This window comes from Erinaceus europaeus, chromosome 1 (assembly GCF_950295315.1).
Source record: "Erinaceus europaeus chromosome 1, mEriEur2.1, whole genome shotgun sequence".
NCBI lineage: Eukaryota > Metazoa > Chordata > Mammalia > Eulipotyphla > Erinaceidae > Erinaceus > Erinaceus europaeus.
In genome coordinates this window covers 95,689,717-95,713,220 of record NC_080162.1, presented here as the reverse complement: position 1 = coordinate 95,713,220, position 23,504 = coordinate 95,689,717, and the positions used below count along the sequence as shown (strand labels likewise).

At 42.1% G+C, this 23,504-nt stretch overlaps 1 protein-coding gene across 1 annotated transcript in view; it reads left to right on the top strand.

Moving 5' to 3' along the window:
- LOC103116560 (FERM and PDZ domain-containing protein 2) overlaps positions 1–22,920 on the top strand; it is a 74,198-nt gene extending 51,278 nt beyond the window's left edge. Inside the window, exons 8-15 of the mRNA XM_060201924.1 lie at positions 5,486–5,699; positions 9,539–9,669; positions 11,413–11,505; positions 12,865–12,972; positions 13,237–13,353; positions 18,406–18,611; positions 21,380–21,484; positions 22,780–22,920. Of these exons, the coding sequence (XP_060057907.1) occupies positions 5,486–5,699; positions 9,539–9,669; positions 11,413–11,505; positions 12,865–12,972; positions 13,237–13,353; positions 18,406–18,611; positions 21,380–21,484; positions 22,780–22,920 (1,115 nt within the window). The remainder of the gene's footprint in view (positions 1–5,485; positions 5,700–9,538; positions 9,670–11,412; positions 11,506–12,864; positions 12,973–13,236; positions 13,354–18,405; positions 18,612–21,379; positions 21,485–22,779) is intronic.
- Positions 22,921–23,504: the final 584 nt, after the last annotated feature.

Here is a 23,504-nt window from a genome sequence, read left to right as displayed (position 1 = left end):
CAGTTCTAGGGCTTTGTACTATGTGCACTTAACCTGGTGTGCTACCTCGAGTCTCTCATTTTTTGAGTTGGACATGCTTCTAAATTTCCAGGTGTTATCTGGCTTCTTGCTGGGGACAGACCCTACCAGGGTTCCAATTCCTCTCTGTACCTCCCCTGAGTCCCTTCCCCTAGACATCTCCTCCTCTTCCTGTACCCTAGTCTCTGACCAAAGCTTTCCTTCAATCCTGCTAACCCTCTCTGAGCCAAGATCCTGGTAACCATTTCTCCATTTGTACACATTTCTCTCTGGTATCCACTATGACTCCCTTCACATCACTGCTCTTTGCACAGTGGAAATAAGAAGACTAAGAGTGCTGTAGACCAATCTCCCACAGGTTGCATTTGATCCTGAGCCCACAGGACTTACGTTGTCTGGTGTGAACTGTGTGTGAATCTGACTCTCCCACTTACTAATCCTGAGACCTGAAGAAAATTACCAGCTCTCTCTTAGCCTCAAGTCTCTCACCTATAAAAAGGGGCATAGTAGTATTTACTCCACAGGGTTATTGTGAGGATTAAGTAAGACTGTGCAGGTAACATCTTTACTGCTAGACATGGTGCAAAAACATTCGGCATATATAAACTACTGCTGATAATTGTGCCTGTGGTGTTGCTATGTGTTTGAACTAGTTCAGACTCTGTATCGATAAGGTACATAGTGTATGATTTGTGCAAAAACTACAGGTTATATTCAAGTTCCTTTTGCTCTTCCATTACGTATTTCCTAATGTATGTGGGAGAATGGGACTGAGACCTCATAGATAGAGAGACACCTCAAAAATAATGCTTTAAAAGCTATATTTTTTCAGTAGGCATAGATTGGCAATGAGCTAGATAACACTGTAGGAAAGGAAGAGAAGGAGAGGGTTTACATACTGAAGTAAATGCCCGTGAAAGTTTTCCTCCCCTCTCTCTCCTTCTCTCTCTCTCTCTCTTTCTCTCTCTCTCTCTCTCTCTCACACACACACACACACACACACACACACACACACACACACACACTGGGAGCCACACAAGCATGACTACAGCTTCTTTCATTCTTGGTTTTAGTAGGGAGCAGATGGTCAGAATATAGTCATCTTTTTCCTTTTTCAAAATACAGACTGGGCTTTGTATGAAGTCTAGTTCATTTAAGCAATCTATCCATCACATCTCATTTTCTTATGACTGGCATGTGTAGTGAGCTAGTGAGAGCCACTTACATTCATAGTCTCAAGTTAGGGACTTCACTGCAGTCAATAATTATATCTTTCTGTATGAAGGAGATAAGAAACACAAGATTCTACACATATGATGCGCATTTATGTTTCAGAAAGTTAGATCTCAAATTTTATTATCAGGGAAATTTAAAATGTGCAGAGGTTAAAGATGTTATTCCTTAGGTGGAGCCTGATGTGGAAGCCCAGATAATTTGAAGACTCATTAGTTAGAATTTTTTAAAAGTTTTTATTTATAAAATAAGAACACTGACAAGACTAGAGAGAGGATAAGAGGGGTACAATTCCACACAATTCCCAACACGAGAACTCCATATCCCATTCCCTCTCCTGATAGCTTTACTATTCTTTTTTTTTTTTATTTTTTTTCTTTAAGAAAGGATTAATTAACAAAACCATAGGGTAGGAGGGGTACAACTCCACACAATTCCCACCACCCAATCTTCATATCCTACCCCCTCCCCTGATAGCTTTCCCATTCTCTATCCCTCTGGGAGCATGGACTCAGGGTCATTGTGGGTTGCAGAAGGTAGAAGGTCTGGCTTCTGTAATTGCTTCCCCTCTGAGCATGGGCGTTGACTGATTGGTCCATACTCCCAGTCTGCCTCTCTCTTTCCCTAATAGGGTGGGTCTCTGGGGAAGCTGAGCTCCAGGACACATTGGTGGGGTCTATAGTCCAGGGAAGCCTGGCCGGCATCCTGATGACATCTGGAACCTGGTGACTGAAAAGAGAGTTAACATACAAAGCCAAACAAATTGTTGAGCAATCATGGACCCAAAGCTTGGAATAGTGGAGAGGAAGTGTTAGGGGGGTACTCACTACAAACTCTAGTGTACTTCTGCTTTCAGGTATATATTTTGCAGTAGTTTACGGATACGTGTGAACATATGTTCTCTCTCACAGAAACTGGTGTATATCTAGGTTTTGGGACTTTGTTAGAAAGTGAACCACCTGAGATGGAATTAGAGTATACTATGAAAGGAAAGGTCTCACCCGAGTAATGAAGCTGAAGGGTTGTCATTCCACACGTGAAGTCTCTGGACACAGTCTGAAGTGAAGCATGTTGAGGTGGCAATCGTTGCGTTGGTTAGGTTGTGATTGGCAGATGCAATATTATTTGATATGGATTGGGAGAGGCATACGGGAAAGTGGACCCTATACAATGGTTCTAGGACTGGGGGAAGTAGAGGCTCTATAGTGGAGATGTGAGGTTCCTGCTGTCTTAGGCTTCCAAAAGACAATCGATAGTTAATGTTATCATCACATTATTTGGTAATTGGGTTAACTTTGAAAAGTCCTTTTGTTAGGGTTTGCTGTACAGTACCCCGTATCTTGTATATAGCTGTGCTATTGGTTGCTTCTGTTATACTTGGTCTAGGCTTTTGAGAGAGTCCACATATCAAATACACAGCCTATATATTAAAAAGATTCAGTCTGTGTTTTAAAAAACTGAGACATACAATTAATTTTCCCGCTCTCATATTAATTAACTAGTGATTTATATGACTACATTTTACTAGGAGTGTACATAAACACCATTCCCACCACCAAAAGACTGTGACCCATCCCTCCCACCCACTCCCACCCCCCACTGGCCCAGGAAGCTGCATGTATACCCCTCACCACAGGGTTTTTACTTTGGTGCCCTACTTACAATATGGTCAGGTCCTGCTTTTAGTTTCCCTTTCAGATTTTCTTACTCAATTTCTGTTGATGAGTGGGATCATCCCATACTCATCTTTATCTTTCTGACTTAGCTCACTTAACGTAATTCCTTCTAGCTCTGTCCAAGATGGGTCAGAGAAGGTGGGTTCATTGTTCTTGATAGCTGCATAGTATTCCATTGTGTATATATACCACAGCTTTCTCAGCCACTCATCTGGTGTTGGTCACCTGGGTTGCTTCCAGGTTTTAGGATAGCTTTACTATTCCTTAATCCTCTGAGAGCATGGACCCAGGGTCATTATGGGATGCAGAAGGTAGAAGGTCAGGCTTCTGTAATTGCTTCCCTGCTGAACATGGGCATTGGCAGGTTGATCCATACTCCCAAACTGTCTCTCTCTTTCCCTAGTGGGGCAGTAATCTGAAGAGGTGGGGCTCCAGGACACATGGTAGGGTCATCTGTCCTGGGAAGTCTGGTTGTCATCATGGTAGCATCTGGAATCTGGTGGCTAAAAAAGAGTTAAGATAGAAAGCAGAGAAAATTGTTGAGTAATCATGAACCTAAAGGTTGGAATATTGAAGATGAAGTCTTGGGGTCTCCATTTTGGAAAAAGCTAGTAGGTCTATTTTATGTATATTCCAAGGGGCCCATGGCTATACTAGTTTTTGCCTGCACCTAACATCTAATATGCAGGTGACCTAAGCTATTGTCTGGGGGGATGGTGTCATAGTTGGAAAAAGGACCAGAAAGTTGGATCAGGGAAGAGAGTAGCTCCCAAATATGGGAAAAGTATATAAATGTTGTTAACTGTAAACCCTATTGATTTGATATGCGGCCCTTAGTCAGCATAGGAATGTATCTAACCGCTGCACTCCTATAGATCTGAGTTCACATTCCATGGTCATGGCTAGGTACATTTCAGGCTGTGCCAATTTCAGGACCCATCATCCTCAGGTGATAGGCAGAGTATGCTACCAACCTCCCTTCAGAGAATGGAACATTTCCTACCATTGTTGATCCACATTGAGGGCCAGGTCCGATAGAAGTAGTTGCAATGTTTATGAGGAATTTCTTCTTCTAGCGTTTGCCATTCTTCCGTAGCCAGTCAACAGCGTCAGGTTGAGCCTGTTGTAAAGTTTCGAGACCTCCTTTGAATCTGGAGAGGTGGCAGTCGTTGACTATGTGGGTCATAGTCTGTCTGTAGTCGCAGGGGCAGTTCGGGTCGTCTCTGGCTCCCCAGCGATGGAACATAGCGGCGCACTGGCCATGGCCTGTTCGATAGCGATTGAGGAGGGCCCAATCATAACGTGCTAGGTCAAAGCCGGGTTGACACTTGCAGGGGTCTGTGATGAGGTGTTTGTTCTTTACCTCAGCTGACTGCCAACTCTGTTTCCAAGAGTCTGGAACAGAGAAGTTCAGTGTAGGCATAGGGGACCAGATTGGGTGACGAGACGTCAAGCGTTGGACAGGGTGGGTGAAGATATCCGTGTATATTGGCAGGTCCGGTCAAGCATAGACGTGGGAAATGAACTTAGATGATGCCACATCCCGACGAATATCTGGCGGGGCGATGTTGCTAAGAACTGGCAGCCATGGAACCGGGGTGGAACAGATGGTTCCAGAAATTATCCTCATGGAGGAATATAATTTGGAATCGACCAAGTGGACATGGGGGCTAAGGAACCATACTGGGGCACAGTATTCTGCAGTGGAATAGCATAATGCCAGAGAGGATGATCGTAGTGTGGAAGCGCTCGCGCCCCATGAGGAGCTGGCCAGTCTTGCAATGATGTTATTCCTCGCGCCCACCTTTGCTGCAGTTTTTATGAGATGTTCGTGAAATGACAGGGTGCGATCGAGAGTAACGCCAAGATAGACTGGCTGGGCTTCATGCCGGATTCTCGTATCGCCAAGCTGCACATTAAGCTCACGCGAGGCCGAGGCATGGTGTAGATGGAAAACAGATGATACCGTTTTTGCAGTGCTAGGGATTAGTCACCATTTTTTACAGTAATCAGATATCAGAGACATGTCTTTCGTGAGTGTTTCCTCGAGGATGTCGAACTTTGATGCCTGAGTTGCACAGCAGATGTCATCGGCGTAGATGAACTTCCTTGAAGAAGTTTCTGGGAGGTCATTGATGTAAATATTAAATAGCATAGGAGCCAGAACAGAGCCCTGGGGCAGGCCACTTGAGACAAGTCTCCAAGACAGTATGCAGAATGGTGGTTGATTTATACAAAGTTCTGCTGGCACTATACCACGCCCATAATTACTCACAAGCTAGTATTCAATGAGAGCCTTGACTTCAAGTCTTGTTGACTAGGGGAGGGAGAACTTGATCTCTTTATTTCTGAACTCTCTTGCATTAGAGTGTGCTAATTAGGGAGACTTGTATTCTCAGGGCTAATCACAAGAACTCAACTAGCTAGCATGAAGAAAAATAGCAGCAAGAGTAAAGTGAGGACAGAAACGGGGTGTGTGATTTTTGCTGCCAGGAGAGGGATGGAGTCAGTGTCATTCTTGTATGTGTTTATGCTTACCTCTTTCTCCTATATTTCAGACTATGATAAATGTTTGCGAATGGCAAACAATTTGAACTTCACACAGCTGGCCCAGTCCAAGCCTCTCAATTGGATGCAGAAATTGTCATGCACAGATAATGCACTGTTTGAATGCAGGCTGGAGGACACTAAAGGGGGCCTTCACAACACATCACTGGATAACTTCAATGTGCAGATCAACAAAGAGACCGGGGCAGAAAGAATGGGAGGCAGGTGGGTTTGACATCCTTGTTCTCTGCATTTCCAAACACCATGTGCTTCACATTCTGTAGTGATCTGTACCTGAATACTGTTCAAAGGATCTTAGATGTCTAAGGAAAGGATACTTTCATGAGGTAACTGTCAACTGAGTCCACAGAGACTGCCTGTAGGTCAGTTATGGGCAAAGTCTGTGTTAAACATGATAGGGTGGACATTTTATCTCTGTATGTTTACTTCTGAACTTCTGAAAAAAAAACAGCTTTTTTTTTTTAACCTTGCATGATTTATACATTTGTTTCAGTAAAAGGATATGGATGACTCATCTGATGTATTTCTGAAAGTAATTCTTAGAAAATTTTTACCCCTCAGGGACTTGTATTATTTATTTATTTTTTTGGTTGGGGTGGGGGAGGTGAGAGGGAGGAGGAAAAGTCAATAATACTATGAAATGGATAAGGTAAACAAACTGTAGGAAGCCTGTTTGGTCTTACCATGAGCCAAGCACTGCCTTAAACACTTGTATACAGAATCTAATTCATTTTATTTATTTATTTTTAATTTTTTGGTATTATCTATTTATTCATTTATTTTTATTTTCTTTAATTTTTATTTATAAAATGGAAACACTGACAAGACCATAGGATAAGAGGGATACAATTCTACAGAGTTCCCACCACCCACCAGAACTCCATATCCCATCCCCTTCCCTGATAGCTTTCCTATTCTTTATACCTCTGGGAGTATGGAACCAGGGTCATTATGGGTTGCAGAAGGTGGAAGGTCTGTTTTCTGTAATTGCTTCCCTGCTGAACGTGGATGTTGGCAGGTTGATCCATATTCCCAGCTGTCTCTCTCTTTACCTAGTGGGAAGGGGCTTTGGGGAAGAAGGGCTCTAGGACACATTGGTGGAGTCATCTGCCCTGAGAATTCTGGTTGGAATCTTGGTAGCATCTGGAAGTTGGTGGCTGAAAAAAGAGTTAGCATATAAAGCCAAACAAATTGTTAACTAATCATTTATTATTGCAGATGAAGATTTGGGTTCTCTGTTTTGGAGAAAGCCAGTAGATGATCTATTTTAGGTATATTCCAAAGGGCCCATGACTATACTAGTTTTCTCCTGAGCCTGACATCTGATGTGCTGGTGGACCTAAGTTATTGTCTGGGGAGATAATGTCATGGCCAGAAAAAGGGCTAGAAAGCTGGATCAGGGAAGAGAGTAGCTCTCAAATATGGGAAAGTTGTATAAATAGTGTTAACTGTAAGCTCCATTTATTTGATCTGGGGCCCATATATTATCTATTTATTTATTGCATAGAGATAGCCAGAAATCGAGAGGGAAGGAGGTGGTAGGGAGGAAGAGAGACAGAGAGACACCTGCAGCCTTGCTTCACCACTTGCAAAGCTTTTCCCCAGCAGGTGAGCACTGGGGGCTCAAACTTGGGTCCTTGCGCAGTGTAGCGTGTGTGCTCAACCAAGTGTATGTACCACCACCCAGGTCCCAGAATCTAATTTAATCCTCATAACCCTGTGAAGTTGTTTCCATTGTTCTTATTATTTGAGAGAGAAGGAAAGATGGAGAATTTGGGATTTACACTTGCAAAACTGTCTCTGGAGTCTATACTCCTGAATCTCTATTCTGTGCTACATTTTCCCCCTACTGGTTGACTGCTGCAATTTAATTTATAAAATACAACAGTGAGCTTATAAACACAATTTTACATTATAACACAATGATCCACAAACTTGAAAATAGCTTAGAGTTTTGATTACACTGACATTGCTAGTTTTGTAAGTAGCATAGATTCACAGGTAGCACATGACCATGAAGGTTGCTGTAGGAACTGAGGATTTTTTTCCCTCTTTTCCTGGCATGATTTATACATCTGCTTCAGTAAAAGGGTATGGATGATTCATCTGATTTATTTCTGAAAGTAATTCTTAGAAAATTATTGCCCCTCAGGGGACTTTGTTGGTAAGTACAGTGAGTTACAGACACAAATATATGGATGTAAAACTGTGCCTCTGAAATCTCATAATTTTGGAAGCCATTGCTATACCACTAGGAAAAAAATTATATAAAAGGAAATTATACCCCTTTCCTGGTTGATGCCAATATGCATCATCACACAGTACAAACTAAATCATTAATGATGAAGCTAAGCTAGGGGTGCATGTGTCTCCAGATAACAAGTTACTCCAAAGCAGAATCACTAGATAATAGTGACTTCAAACAACATTTTGTTATCTCATTTCACAATTTTCCTGGGTAATAAATTCAGGTAGGGCTTAGTTGGGTGATTTTTTTTTTTTTATCATCTGGAATGGATTGGGTCACTTGGCTGTTGTCAACAGTCTTGGTCTGGAGCTCCATTGGGCTCGAAGTGAGAACAGCTAGACTGGTGAGCTTACCTGACACTTTCCTTTCTGTTTGGTCTCGCATCCTCTTCATATGATACTTCCACAACGCAGAGTACTAACCACTGTAAGATCATGGCTAGCTACCGAGGATCCTATGTGATACAGGCTAATCAGACTTCTAGATATCAGGTTAGAATTCAAGAAACCCAAAGGAAGGTTTACAGTGTCTTAAAGGCTAGACCTCGAGCTGATACAATGGCACTTCAGCCATATATATTTTTTTTTATCAAAGTTGTCAAACATCAGCATAGTTTCACAGGGAGTTGAAACAGACCAAACAACTTCATGTAGGAATGCCAAGGTATTTGTGGCCATCTTGCACCTGTCACTCACACTAACGGTACTTGATGGCACTTTGTAGTTTAAGTCTGAGGAAACCAGGACTGACTCAAGACCACCTTGAGGATGTAATGGTTACAAAATGCTTTTACCGAGGTCAGTGGGGCTCCCAATAACCTCTCAGAAGGCAGGTTGAACGTACATGTTACAATGCACAAAGACCCAGGTTTGAGCCCCTGGTGCCCTACCCCTGCAGGGGGAAAGCTTTGAGAGTGGTGAAAGAGTGCTGTAAGTGTCTCTCTGTCTTCCTCCCTACCTTTCCTAACCCTCTTGATTTATGGTTGTCTCTATCCAATAAGTAAAATTAAAAAAAAAAAAAAGAGCAGCCATGTTTGATCAAGTAGTTGGCCGTCTTGAAGGCCCACTCCTGGCTTTTCCAGGTGTCTCATCAGGGATAGTTGTGTATTTAAGTATTTCTTCTTTCTGTGTTGGTCATTGCTGAATATAGTTTATCTCTATAGAAATGACCCTGGGCATGGGGCAGGATGCAGTCTTCATTGTTCTCCTAGGGCTTAGGAAATATTTATTTATTTATTTATTACCAGAGCACTGTGAAGTTCTGGCTGGTGGTGGTGTGGGGAAAATAAATTACTTCTTGGGATGTTGGCTCCCCAAGCGGCTATTGAAATTCTTCATGAAAGACTTGTTCTCAGCTTTCCGTGGGGTAGCCGCATCCTCTAGATGCCTTCAAGATCAGGCAGATATGTTACTGTGTGCAGCTTTCAGAATGTCCAACCAGGCTGAAAACAAATGCAGACAACAAAAAACTAGGACTGAGAGCATTGTTGCTTTATACTTGATATCTCATTTTGGTGCTGCCACCAGCTTGAGATTAAAGAAATGCGGGGTTTGAAGGACAAGATAGAGATAGTGGGAGGTCCATAAGCATTATGATCACTTCAGAGTCCCCTGTAAGGCAGAAGCCCCCCCCCCCCAACCATTCTTCTAGCATAGGCTTGATAACCAGAGCAGCCCATAGTAAAGTCTGTCTATGGACGGTTGATTGGGCAGATTCCACAAACTACTGTCCACACTCATACATGGAAAGAAGTTACCTCCTAGGGCATCTCATCTCGTTTTGTCTTTTCCTATAGCCCCTGCACTGGCCAGGAGCAGAGGCAGAACATCAGTTTGATCCAGAAGCCAAAGCCTTGTGACCATGTCTCTGGGTTGCCTGTTCAGAGTGTGCACCTGGGAAAATGCCAGACCATGGCCCTGGTTTCAGGTAAAAGAAACCTTTTGGGGGTTGGGCAGGTAAAGCGCATGTGGTGTAAAGTGCAAGGACCAGCATAAGAATCCCAGTGTGAGCCCCCGGCTCCCCACCTGCAGGGGAGTCGCTTCACAGGCGGTGAAGCAGGTCTGCAGGTGTCTATCTTTCTCTCCCCCTCTCTGTCTTCCCCTCCTCTCTCCATTTCTTTCTGTCCTATCCAACAACAAATGACATCAACAACAACAATGATAACCACAACAAGGCTACAACAACAAGGGCAACAAAAGGGGGAAAAATGGCCTCCAGGAGCAGTGGATTCATGGTGCAGGCACTGAGCCCCAGCAATAGACCTGGAGGCAAAAAAAAAAAAAGAAACCTTTTATGTGACAATCACTATCAGCCTTTTGCAACCACTCTATTTTGCTTCTTTGGTTATCCACATAATCTGATTTTTAAAACATTTATTTATGTATTTATTTAATTTGATAGAACAGAGAAAAATTGAGAGGAGGAGGGGAGGTAAAGAGGGAGAGAGAGACATATGCAACACTGTTTCACTGCTGCTTATGAGACTTCCCTCCTGCAGGTGGGGGCAGGGTACTTGAACTTGGGTCCTTGCACATGGTAGTGTGGGCTCAACTGGGTGTGTCACAGCCCAACTTTAAAATTAGTCCCTCCTTCTTTAAAATTAGTCTCTAATTACCTTTGGTCAGAAAGAGTTCTGGCTGCCTTACCTTGAGCTGTGGTCTTGACATGTCCTGAAATGTACCTGTGATGGTGGAGAGCTACCGAGTGCTCTGGTCCAGCAGGAGGGAAACCTGTTGTGGAGTAGTGTGGTTAGCAAAATGAGTCACCCAATTTCAGCTGCAACTCTTCATGCAAACTCAGACTATCACATCCAGTATTCACCAGAAAACAAACAGGTTAGGCAGAAGTGCCCTCATTTACATATGTACCAGGGACGTTCCCAACGGAATCCACTGAGATTCCAGAACCAGAGAAAATATATGTTGAGGGTATTAAGTTCGGGGGTTAGTTGTGGCATGCTTCTAGGTGGCCCACCAAGGTTCCTGGAAGAGGGGAATGATGGGAAGTTTGGGGTAGTAGGTCACCATTTGGGGATGTTACCCTGTGTTTTGAGTTCAGCACTGGGGTGCCTTTGCCTTGAACTCCATACCACCTGCAGCAACCTCAGGTTCTGATTTGATTCTCCTTCAAAACCTGAGATACAGGACATGGTGGTGGACTGTAAGGCCATTAAGCCTAATGATTAGAGGCTCAAGTGTGGGAGTCTTTGCTGTCTCTGTGCTCTAATTTTAGTTTCACTTTTTATTGTTTGAAAGTATATCTCTGCCCAAATTCTTTTACCAAGAACGAGGTGGAAAAATTAGGTATAGTCCTGCTTTCTATGAGTGAGGCCCTGGGTTCCCATCCCCAGAATCCTTCTTCCCCAGATAACCAGTAAATTATATAGAAAACACAGTCTATAGTTGTGCTATGCTTGGATCTGCTATTTTAGCTCAAAATCCATTAACATGAACTCAGTGAGGTTCATGAAAAGTATGTGTTTACAGAGCCATTCCCAGTAGTGTGTGTGTGTGTGTTGTGTGTTGTATGGTGTGGTGTGTGTGTGTATGTGTGTGTGTGTGTGTGTGTGAGAGAGAGAGAGAGAGAGAGAGAGGAGGACTTTATCCTTTTTACTAGGTCTCAAATGATTTTGGGGGAAAAACTTAATGTTCTTTTTATTTCCACCTCTAGGATTACAAAAAAACAGGGGAAAGTGCTTTACATCCCAACTGGATCAAGAAATTGTGCACGTGACACTGAGCAGGGACCCATGTCGTGGTTTTGGTAAGAGGATGTCTAGCAGATAGCACTCAGCCTCTTCCTACAGGCAAAGGGGAGGTGTGTGCCAGCTTCCCTTTTTACCTCTCTGCTCCCCTCTCTGCTTCTCCTCCACCAGTTGGATTTTTTTCCCCCCTCAGTGATCACTACTTTTTCCTCCTTTTAATGTCCCTAAAAGAACAATAGGACACTGAAGTCAAAGTTTTGCTTTGAATCCTGGGTAAGTTTTTTGGGCACATTATCTTGAGAATCTAAGTACAGGATAGGAAAAAAAAAACTATAAAATATTCTCATAACAAGTTTTTGTTATTTAATTTGATACTTTTAAAATATGTATTTATTTATTGGGTAGAGAAATAGAGAGCGAAGGGAAAAAGGGAGAAAGAGGGGCCGGGTGGTGGTGCACCTAGTTGAGTGCACATATTACAGTGCACAAGGACGCAGGTTCAAGCCCCCAGTCCTCACTTTCAGGGGGAAATCTTTGTGAGTGGTGAAGCAGGGCTGCAGGTGTCTCTCTGACTCTTTCCCTCTCTGTCTCCTCCTACCCTTTCAATTTCTGGCTGTCTTTATCCAATAAATAAAGATAATAAAAACTTAAAAAAAGAGAGAGAAATACTTGCATCACTGTTCACCAATCTCAGAGCTTCTTTCTGCCAGGTGGGGACTGGGAGCTTAAACCAAAGTCCTTGTGCACTGTAACATGTGCTCTTAACCTGGTCCCTGTACCTAACTCTTAGTGATGGGGAGGAATGGACATTTTTTTCCTCCTCTTACTATTTATAGCATCTACCTGCCATTCATTTAAGAACCTTATAACCATACAAGATGGGAAAACACAAGGCAGATCTTGGACTGGAGTTGGTGTATTACATCAAATATAAGACTCTGGTGATGATGGGTTGGGGGTGGGTTCAGGTCCTGGAACATGATGGTGGAGAAGGACATAGTGGACATTGAATTGTTATGTGGAAAACTGAGAAATGTTACACATGTACAAACTACTGTATTTTACTGTTGACTGTAAACCATTAATCTTCCAATAAAGAAATAACACACATACACACACACACACACACACACACACACACACACACACACACACACACGAAACAAAACATTGAGACAAGGTACTTGTTTAACAATTATTTCTTTTATCTTTTTATCTACTGGATCAAAATTCAGTCTACTGTAATGGACTATATTCCTAACCTTTTCTCAATTTTGTCTGTGAATCATGGCAGAGTAGATCTACTACAAGCACTCACTTTACCTTAGTAGCTTTGTGATCTCTGGAAAATAACCTTCTTTCTCTGAGCTGCTAAATCATTGAGTACCATCTTATTAAATATCATCTTGGAATTACAGGGTTTGTTATTAATGAAGGAGAAGAAACAGACAAAGTTCATCCTGGCATCTTTATATCTTCTATTATTCCTGGTGGACCAGCTGAAAAATCAGAAAAGATCAAACCAGGTATCTATGTTGTCTGAAACACCAAGAGTGTTATTTTAAGGAACTGCTCTTTCTTGTTTTCTTTTTTAGAAAATTTTTAAATATATTTTATTTATTAATGAGAAAGGAGGAGAGAGAGAAAGAACCAGACATCACTCTGATACATGTGTTGACAGGGATTGAACTAAGGATCTTATGCTTGAGAGTCCAATGCTTTATTCATTGTGCCATCTCCCAGACCACCTTATTTTCTTGATGACACTGAGATGTTTCTTTTATCCCCAGGAGGACAGATACTAGCCTTAAATCACATCAGTCTGGAGGGATTCACATTTAACATGGCTGTTAGAATGATTCAGAATTCTCCTGACAACATAGAATTAATCATTTCTCAGTCAAAAGGTATGTCTTCACCTGCTTTTAGAAGTGGGGGGGGGTCTTCTTTATTTCCAGGGGTATGTTATTTTCATGGGGACACCAGAACTTTGAATCCATTAAGTGCTTTGCTTGTCATAATGAATTGCCAAGAAGCAATGCACGGTCACAGGTCAATGTGAGAGGGGCAAAGTATGCTCTATTCGTGCTTGTCCCTGCTGACTAGGAACAGCTTATTCTAGTCTACTCGAAGACATGGCCAATACATCAGTTGCATTGTGGATTGTTTTTGTCTACTTTTCTTGCATTATGAAAAAGATACTATTTTTGTTTTTCACTAAAAGTTTTATTGTGTTTATTCCAGGATTATATAGGAAGGGGTTGGGTGTGGTGATCAGGTGGGAAGGAACCTGACTTGGAAGCTGAATGTTTCTAGCAAGCAGATAGTTTTTCATATAAATGCTTGACAGTAGCCAACACAGTAAAATATTTTTAAAATTTATTTATTTATTCCCTTTTGTTGTCCTTGTTGTTTTATTGTTGTAGTTATTATTGTTGTTGTTATTGATGTTGTCGTTGTTGGATAGGACAGAGAGAAATAGAGAGAGGAGGGGAAAACAGAGGGGGGAGAGAAAGATAGACACCTGCAGACCTGTTTCACAACTTGTGAAATGACTCCCCTGTACGTGGTGAGCCAGGGGCTCGAACCAGGATCCTTACGCCGGTCCTTGCACTTTGTGCCACCTGCGCTTAACCTGTGGCGCTACCGCCCGACTCCCAGTAAAGTATTTTTTAAATGATATATTTTCTTCATCTTTTAGATGAATAAGAGGAGCAACAATTATTTTTATTAAAAACAATGTCATTATATGTGGTGCAGGCTAAGGAGAATCAATGTAGTTAGTGAAGAATGTTAAGATCCCTTTCCAGTTACCCATTGCTTTTCAGTTGGATGAGTCTATAATTTAACGGCAGATTGCCTGCAAATTCAGGCTCACAGATTTCTTCCTCACCTGCCTGTAGCACTGGACATTTTCTGCTTATGTACACAGTTGCTTCACACCATACCAGTTAAGACTTTATAGGTCTGAAATGTAGGCACTCCATTTTTCTTGTGCTCTGAAAATCAAGCAACCCTTTCATTCTTGCTCATGTATGTGGTATCACCAATGGTCCTCCCAGGTATTCCTACTACTCCTGGTCCAGAAGCCCTGGGGGAGATTGGAGGTGGTGAATTGGGACCTCAGTTATGTACCTCTCCTTCTCAATTTGAAGCTGACTCAGGGACCTGCCTCAGCACTCCCACAACACTAGTCACCGTTCACTGTCTTAATTGGACTTCCCAAGCTCATCATTGCTCTTCTCACAATATTTTATTTTCCTTTCATTTCTTCCTACATTTTTCTATAGAAGCAGAATGGATAAAAATAAGCAATTTGTTCCTTATCCCTCTCCTGCCACCCCTTTTTTTGGCCAGATGATCTTTTTCTTGATCAGGAAACATAATATAGCAGAGCCAAGATCAATGCATTCTTACTCAAGGGTGGTTTATTGTGACTTCACTGATGTGTACTAAAACCTCACCTCTCCAGAGCCCTGACCCACTAGGAAAGGTAGAAACAGGCATGGGATATGGATCAACTTGTCAATGTCCATGTCCAGCAGAGAAGAAATTATAGAAGCCAGACCTTCTACCTTCTGCACCCCATAAAGATCTTTGGTCCATACTCTCAGAGGGATAATGGATAGGGAAATTTCTAATGGAGGGGATGGGACACCAAACTCTGGTGGTGATAACTCTGTGGAATTATACCCATTATCTTAAAGTCATGCTAATCATTATTAAATAACTAATAAAATTAAAAAAATTATTGGCACCCAAAGCCTATGAGACTTAACCCACAGTTTTACATTAGGGATTGGACCAAGGATTCCCCAGAAAACTTGTGAATTGCATGTCCTCTCTCCCTGAAGTCTCATGTACTTATTGGTAGCACCACCTCATCACAGTTGGGGGTTTCTCACACCGTTGCTATGGTTGCTCAAGGACACCCTTTCCATGGGAATACTGGCAGAGTCTCTGTGGGCAGAGGCTGGACTCCCATGAATTTCTGTGTGGTTTTCAGTCTTGGAGCAGGTAGTCTGAGTTGGAGGTCAGGCACCAGGTAGGACAATTCTCATAATGAGTTATAATTACCATCAACAATAGATTTAATTTTCATTACCAGAGAAGGTCACCTATTGTGTATCTCTATCAGGCAGGATACCAGTCGCACAGTCTGACTTCTGTCTGAATTACAGTCCTAAGTCCTATCCTTTTCAACTGTTATGTGTGTAGGGAAAAATGCACAGGTGCTTACCACATTGCCACACAGTGATAATCACAGTGAAATTTGTGAAGAAATTGGCCAGGAATAAGGCATTAAGGGCCAGTCATCTCTTAGTGATACTTTTAGATTCAAACAATATTGAATCTACCTCATCAAATTCATTCAAGCTGTCAACTGGGAACTTCCTTGCACACTAATGACACCATAACCAAAGATAACATAGTTATTATGACTTTCTCCCATGTGAATTTCTTGAATAACTAATACAAACATCATAACAGTGAACATATTTATTGAGGTTCTTCCATAAACCAAGTCTTAATCTCTCTTTTTAAATTTTTTATCAGTGGTTTAATATTGATTTACAAAATTATAAGACATTGGGGGTATAATTCCATATTGTTCCCGCTACCAGAGTTCTGTGTCCGAAGCCCTTCCATTGGAAATGCAGTAGTTCTCCCTAGGTCTCAGATATGAACTATTACTATTTGTGTCTGTATCTATATGCTTTTTGTCCCATCCTGTCTTTACTTCCTTTCTAAGTCACACCTACAACTATTACTACTTTCCAGTGTCCGTCCGTCCTTTCTTTCTTTCTTTCTCTCTCTCTCTCTCTCTCTCTCTCTTTCTCTCAGATAAGAGAAACAATGATTGAGTTCCTCTGGTGTTTTCCAGATTTTCTTCCCTTTCACTGATGGTATAAAAACAAGATTCCTGGTGACAAATACTTCACTGAAATTAGGATTCAGAGCCTGCTGGTCTTTTCCCCTTGTCCTTTACTTCTCTGGAAGTGTGGACCAAAGTTCTTTTTGGGCTTGCAGAAGGTGGGAGTTGTGGCCCCTGCAATTTCTTCTCTGTTGGACTTGGGTATTGGGAGGTTGATCCAATACCTCCAGCCTGTTTCTGTCTTTCCCTAGTGGGGCAGAGTTCTAGAGAGGTGAGGCTTCAGGACACAATGGTGAGGTTGTCTACCCAGAGAGTCAGGATGGAATTGTAGCATCTGGAACTTGGTGAAAGGCAGTAAGATATAAAGTAGGTCAAAATGTTTAATAAAAGGAAACCAAAAAAGTAAGAATAAAGCAGATGAGAGTAGGAATTTTAGGGTGATAAGAAGCTAGGAAGTCTATTTAGCTATGTTCCTAGGGGCCTATGACTTTAATAATTTTTGCTTGAGCTTGATAGTTAACATGGAGGTGAACTAGAAATATCATCTGGGAAGATTGTGTTAGAGTGGTGAATGGGACTAGAGAGCCAGATTAGGGCAGAGAGTAGCTCACAAACTTGAATAAAATATATAAATATAATGAACTATTTACCACATTGATCTGACCAAGGGCCCATATCTATTCATATTTAGTACAGGAGCCTATATAACTTCTGAGTCCCTGTCAGACTGAGCTTACAGTCCCTGTTTGCAGCTGGGAACATTCTAAACTGCACTCATTTTAGAACCAATCTTCTTTAGGACCAGGCAGAGTAGAATGACCCAGCCTCCCTTCAGAGAATGAGGCATTCCTTATCATTGCTAGTTTATAGTGAGGGTAAGGTCCTGGAAAGGCCCACAAAAGGGCTTGGATGATGTTCCTGACGTAAGTGACCAGTAATGGTGTAGGGTGGATCGGCTGGAGGTCGGGGCTTACAGTATCTATGGGGGAAACCAAGGATTCCAAGCCTTAATCTCTTTAGCTCTTTCTGTTCACCTATAAAATCTTTACTTGATCTCTACATTTCCCCAATTCTACCAGATAGTTGATGTTCTTCTGTTTTTTCCCCCTACATATAGGGGCCTACCTCTCTTTTGCATGTGTGATTTTTCCTTTTAATATCAGATAGAAAGTGACAGAATTTCTGGTCCAGAGACAGAGAATGAAAGACACCACAACAATGCTCTACTGTTTATGAAGCTTCCCTGGTGACATACACTGTGCTCTCCTGTAGTTCTAGGGGATAACACCTCGGTTCTTCTGTGTGATAAAATGTACACTTTACTGAGTGAGCTACCTCCTAGTTCTGATATCATATTTTAAGTAAAAGGAAAATGAGATCTAGAAATGTCAAATTACCTTGCAAGCCCCAGGCCTTATTTATTGATTCTAGACCTTGTGTTTTTCCTCTATTCTGTGCCAGGTCAAGGATCAGACATAGGGTTAATAGGAATGGTGGTCCAGTCTTCACTCACAAGGAATCCAGAGTCTGGTTTTTCCAGGTCTCATGAAAATATATGGCATGTTGTTTTTTGTCTGGTATGATGATGGCAGATGTGCTTAATAGGGTCTTTGCAAGAAGCTGGGCTTAATACCACCACCACATACTGTTTGTAGTATATCAGGAAAGCTACTTAATCCTTTTGAATCTCATTTTTCATGTTTTAACTGGGATATTACCTTCCCAGTGGGCGTGCTGGAAAGATGGAATAATTTTATATGTGCATCTCTCTCTCTTTCTCTCTGTATGATGTCTATCATATAGTGAAAACTTAATTAAATGGGAGTCTATTAACTCTTTTTTGCTCCTGTGTTTTCACAGTGAGTTGCACAAGCTCTATTTAAGTTTTTAAATCACATCCAGAATCTTCCCTTTCTCTGTTCTAAATGCATCATCCTTCATGAGGTGTTAAACTCCTAACGTTCTCTACAGCTATAAAAGATCTCTCGGTGTCGTTGGCGGAGAACACCGCACCCCATGTAGAGATGCTACTGATATGCCAGCCTTCCCAAGCTGTTGACATATTCTTGGCTTGTTTTTGTAGGTGTTTGTGGAAGTACCCCAAGCAAGGAGAAAAATAGCATAGCCAATTCTGGGGTCTTCTTCACAGACAGCAGGAACAATGGGCACCGGGGAGGTATTTCATCATCTATACAATACCAGGAAAGAAATAGTGAAGAACTAGAATTGCCTGGAACTCAGAACATGATGCCCAGACTGAGGCCCCAGCTCTCCTCTCTGCTGTTAAAGGTAATCATCCCTTTGGTTCAGCCTGTAGAACTGGGGAGAAATAGACTAGGCTGTGGAGTTCAACAGTCCTGGCTCTGAAGTTTCCCTTTCTCTCTATCTGCCATGTCAGGCACGCAAGTTTACTTAACCACCCATGGGCCTCAGCTTTATCATCTGCAAAATAGGAATAAATGCTGGTCCTGAATAAAGGAATAAAGACAAAGCTCTAGGGGGTGGGCGGTGGTGCACTCGGTTAAATGCACATAGTACTACATGTAAAGATATGTATAAGGACCTGGGTTCAAGCCCCTGCTCCCCACCAGCATGGGTCCACTTCACTTCATGAGTGGTGAAGCAGGTCTGCAGGTCTATCTTTCTCTCCTTCTCTAGCCCCCCTCCCCTCTCAATTTCTCTCTCTTATTGAATGAAAAAGAGACAAAGCTCCTAGTGTAGTCCCTGGACCACAGGACTCTGTGTTGAAGTCTCTGGCATCTTTAGTCTTTAATTACAAGTGTCACTGGAAGTAACATTGGTTGCTGCTAAAGGCAATGCATAGAAAAGAAGGCATCTCCTGGGACTCAGTACAGCGAGTTAAGTGCGCGTGGTGTGCTTAACACTTCACCCAGTGTCCTAGGAGACAGCTGGTCAGTGACCTTGTACTGAAGCACAGAGTTCTCTGTACAACAGAGTTTGCTTTCTTCCTCCTGGTGCTTATGCCCTGAGCTTCAGAATGTGTCCATCTAGAGGCTACCTATAGGAGATGCCTTCTTTGTTTTTAAATATTTTATTTATTTTCCCCTTTTTGTTGCCCTTGTTTTATTGTTGTAGTTATTATTGTTGTTGTTATTGATGTTGTCGCTGTTGTATAGGACATAGAGAAATGGAGAGAGGAGGGGAAGACAGAGAGGGGGAGAGAAAGACAACTGCAGACCTGCTTCACCACTTGTGAAGTAACTCCCCTGCAGGTGGGGAGCCAGGGGCTTGAACCGGGGTCCTAATGCCGGTCCTTGTGCTTTGCACCACCTGCGCTTAACTGCTGCACTATCGCTCGACTCTGTCTTCTTTTAAAATATTTTTTATTGGTTTATCATTGGATAGAGCTGAAGAGAAACTGAGAAGGGAAAGGGAAATAGAGACAGAGAGAGAGAGAGACAGAGACAGAGAGACAGACACCTGCAGCCCTCCCACCTCTTGTGAAGTTTCCCCCCTGCAGGTGGGGACCAGGCACTTGAACCTGGGTCCTTGCACACTGTAGTGTATGTGTTTACCACGTGTGCCATGGCTTGTCTCGGTAATTTTCTATAACAGAACTCGGGATAACAGATTATTTGTTATTTCTGAGTTGTTACAAAAGGAATCTTAACTGGTACAAGTGAATATCTATATGAACGGATACATAGACTGAGATCTGGGAAGGACCCAAGTACAGGGAACCCCTGTCCCTACGGAGTTGGGGTGCAGCACTCCCCATTCCAAAGCACCGATGTGTTTAGTAGTCTGGAAACCTCTATGTCCCTATACTGCTGGGATTCCTCCGTAGGAGGGCCTGTTTGCTGTAGCTGGCTCCCTTAACATCTTCTGAAGCTTTATCACAGGAATATGATTGAATTTTAAGTTCTTTAGTATAATTATTTTATTGTATGATAATTATATTTTCCAATACTCTGGACTCAGGGGCACTTAAACAAAGTTAGCAATTAGGACAGAAGGTTAGGTGTGTCTATGGCTCGTCTTCTGGGCACAGTTCCTTAAAACTCTCTCCTCCAACAACAAAAATGGAAAAAAAAGATGGATGCCAGGAGCAGTGGATTTGTGGTGCAGGCACCAAGCCCCAGTGATAACCCTGGAGGCAAATAAAATAAAATAAAATAAAACAAACCAAAAAACCCCCCTGTCTCCTATAGATAGTAATAGTTCAATATGGGCAGGTCTGTCTTATCATTACCATCTCTAGCAATTTGTACGTTGCCTGACATGTAATAGTTGTTCATCAGTATGTTGCTTTATGATTGGACAAATTAATAAGCCATACATATTTATTGTTACAATATGAGAAACATGCTTAATATTTTTTCTCTTTCCTGGAAGTATTCAACAATTGTTAAGCAGAGGCTCAATGTGGCTACCCTTGTTAGAGATGACTGAAGGCTCTCCAAGGACTTTTTATGCTTAAAAACTGCTTTGTAGGGTAGGCAAAATATTATAGCTCACTTGGATAGTGTACTGCTTTATCACTTGCTTGATCCAGGCTCAAGACCATCATCCCCCACAACATTGAAGGAAAGTTTGGTGCTATGGTCTCTTTCACTTTCTTTGCTTCTCTACTTTCTCTATCTCTAAAAGAAAAAAAAAAAAACATCGAAATAACAAAACAAAACTACTGTGAATCCCCTAGATCATTTGGCTAGTGTTATGCATAAAGCTCTCAAAATGTTCCCAGATAACTTCTGTTCTTATAGTATTTTCATCTTGAGTGGAAGCAGGAGAGAACTCCATTTATTGAGTCCCACTATGAGTTGAGCATCATTTGCAGTTACAGCTAGAAGGAGATCTCTTGTTTCAGTTCTGTGGCTTGAGAAACCAAGACTGTAGATTCAAAAGACTGTTTCACAGTTGGGGAGAAGTTGACAAAGCTGGGAAGGAATCTCCTGCTGGCCCACCTGTGACACTCCTGCTTTTTTGTTGTGCAACGTTGATGGCTCCTGAGAACAGGTGGGAGCTAAAAGGTGTGCCATCTGCCTAGGTGAGGCCAACACTCTCATGTCTTCTTTGCCTTCATTTGTTTGTAGCATGGTGCTGCCTCTTGTCCTCCATCACTGTCAGAAACCAATGCCAATGAAATTTATTTTGTTGAACTGGCTAGAGAGGATGGCACACTTGGATTCAGCGTGACTGTAAGTGTTATCAGGGGAAAACTGGACAGGGAAGTAAACAGCTGGAAAGATGGTCATCTAATGGCTATTCTAGGTGGCTACTTCTGAAATGTGCTCACTGGGTACCAGCAGCATGTGGAAGTGGTGAACCAGAAGGTCACTGGAGTGAGGTAGGAGGTGCTATAGGGAGATGGCAGTGCTAGGTTGGGAGATAGAAGACACATTTATAATGTGCCAGAACTTCAAGAAAGGCAAGTGGAATTGGGTGATAAGTCCTGACTTTGAGGTTAGTTGGGGCAACAAGGAAAGGGTAGAAGGGTTGGGTAACTGGGACACAGGCTAACTGTGGGTGGATTAATGTCATCATTCAGAGCTGAGTCATGGTGGAACCAGATGGTCCTACAAGGTTAACACAAAGTTCATTAGAACAGACACTTGGCATTTGCTCTCGGTGGGATCCTAGAGAAAATAAGAATGATACAATTCTATTGATGTAAATATCTGCATGCATGTATGTATATGCACAAAGTAAATTAGAAGGAAGGTCATGAAGACTCTCAAAATAGCTTACCTGAATAGTATGTTTGCTTTGCCATGCATCTATGACCCAGATTTGAGCCTGACCTACACTATACTAGAGGAAACTTTGGCTCTATGATATCTTTCCTTTTCTGCCTCTCTATCTGAAAAAGTCAAGCCTGAGCAGTGAAACCCCAACAACAGCGGAAAAAAGAAAAGATAATTAGACCTTTAGGCAAAGGTAGATAGCATAAGCATAATGGTTATGCAAAGAGACTCATGCCTGAGGCTAAGAAATCTCAGGTTCCCCTGCACCACCATAAACCAGAGCTGATTTTAGTGTTCTGGTAAAAATAAATAAATTAATAAACTAATAAATTAATAAATAAATAAATAAATAAATTAATTCAATTTTTTCCTCTAGTGCTGGGATGTTCATGTTCTAGTATTAAGTGAAAAATGTAGGCTACAGAATCTGTGTAGTTTAATTCTACTTTTGTAACAAAGCAACATGCAAGTACACAGGACATGCTGGGTGCTTTTGGGCCTACAGCCATGCTCACCAAGGCTGGTTAAAGGCAGAATGGTGCATCCTTGTGATCCTGATCTGAGTACAGCCATGGGCCAGTGGGGGTTCTCCATATGGCCCAAACAGATTGTAGTGTTTCTTCTGAGCTCCTAATAACTTAATTGCTTAGTCAGTTATATGGTCCAGACAAACAAGTAAGTATAGAAGATAGTACAGGGATAGAGTGACAGGCATTTGTGTATTGAATGTGCTGTTTTTATTTTCTCAGGGTGGCGTCAACACAAGTGTGCTTTATGGTGGTATCTATGTGAAATCCGTTGTTCCTGGAGGGCCAGCTGCCAGGGAAGGGCAGATCGTGCAGGGTGAGGGATGGATTCATAGGGAAATCCTGCCTTCCATAGTTTTATGACTCTCACAATGGAGGAGAAGTGGCTCTAGGCTTTGCTTCATGCCAGCTCTGGGACCTCTGCAAACACTGTCTTTGAATGCCATGCACAGTTTCCTTGCCTGGAGAAGGGGCTGGTTTAACCTGGTCCACCGCTGATAGGCTGACATAGAGATTGAATGTTTGCAGTGGTACATAGAAAAACATAAGATGATCTTATATTTAATTAAAAGTCCCATGTTGGCATTTAGCATTCATGAGAGAAAGCAGTGCTTTCCATGGAATGCTGTGCAGGCATTGGTGACCCTGGGGGCCTCTATTTTAAGGTCCATGGAGCACAACAGTGTTTTCATTTTGAAGGCAAAGGATGATTTTTTTCAATGTTCTCCAGAACAGTCAGATTTAAGCCAGGAAGGGCAACTCTGATCTTATTCATTCCATGTCCCCTCTACCCACCTATCTCTCTCCCCCCCAAAAAAAATCCCAGTGTCCCTGCATCCATCAGAATTCCCTGATTGTTTTTCAAATTAAAGAATAAACCCAGGAGATAGAAATATTACTCCAAAGTGATTAGAAAACAATTTTCATGGCTGGTTTAATACTTAGGC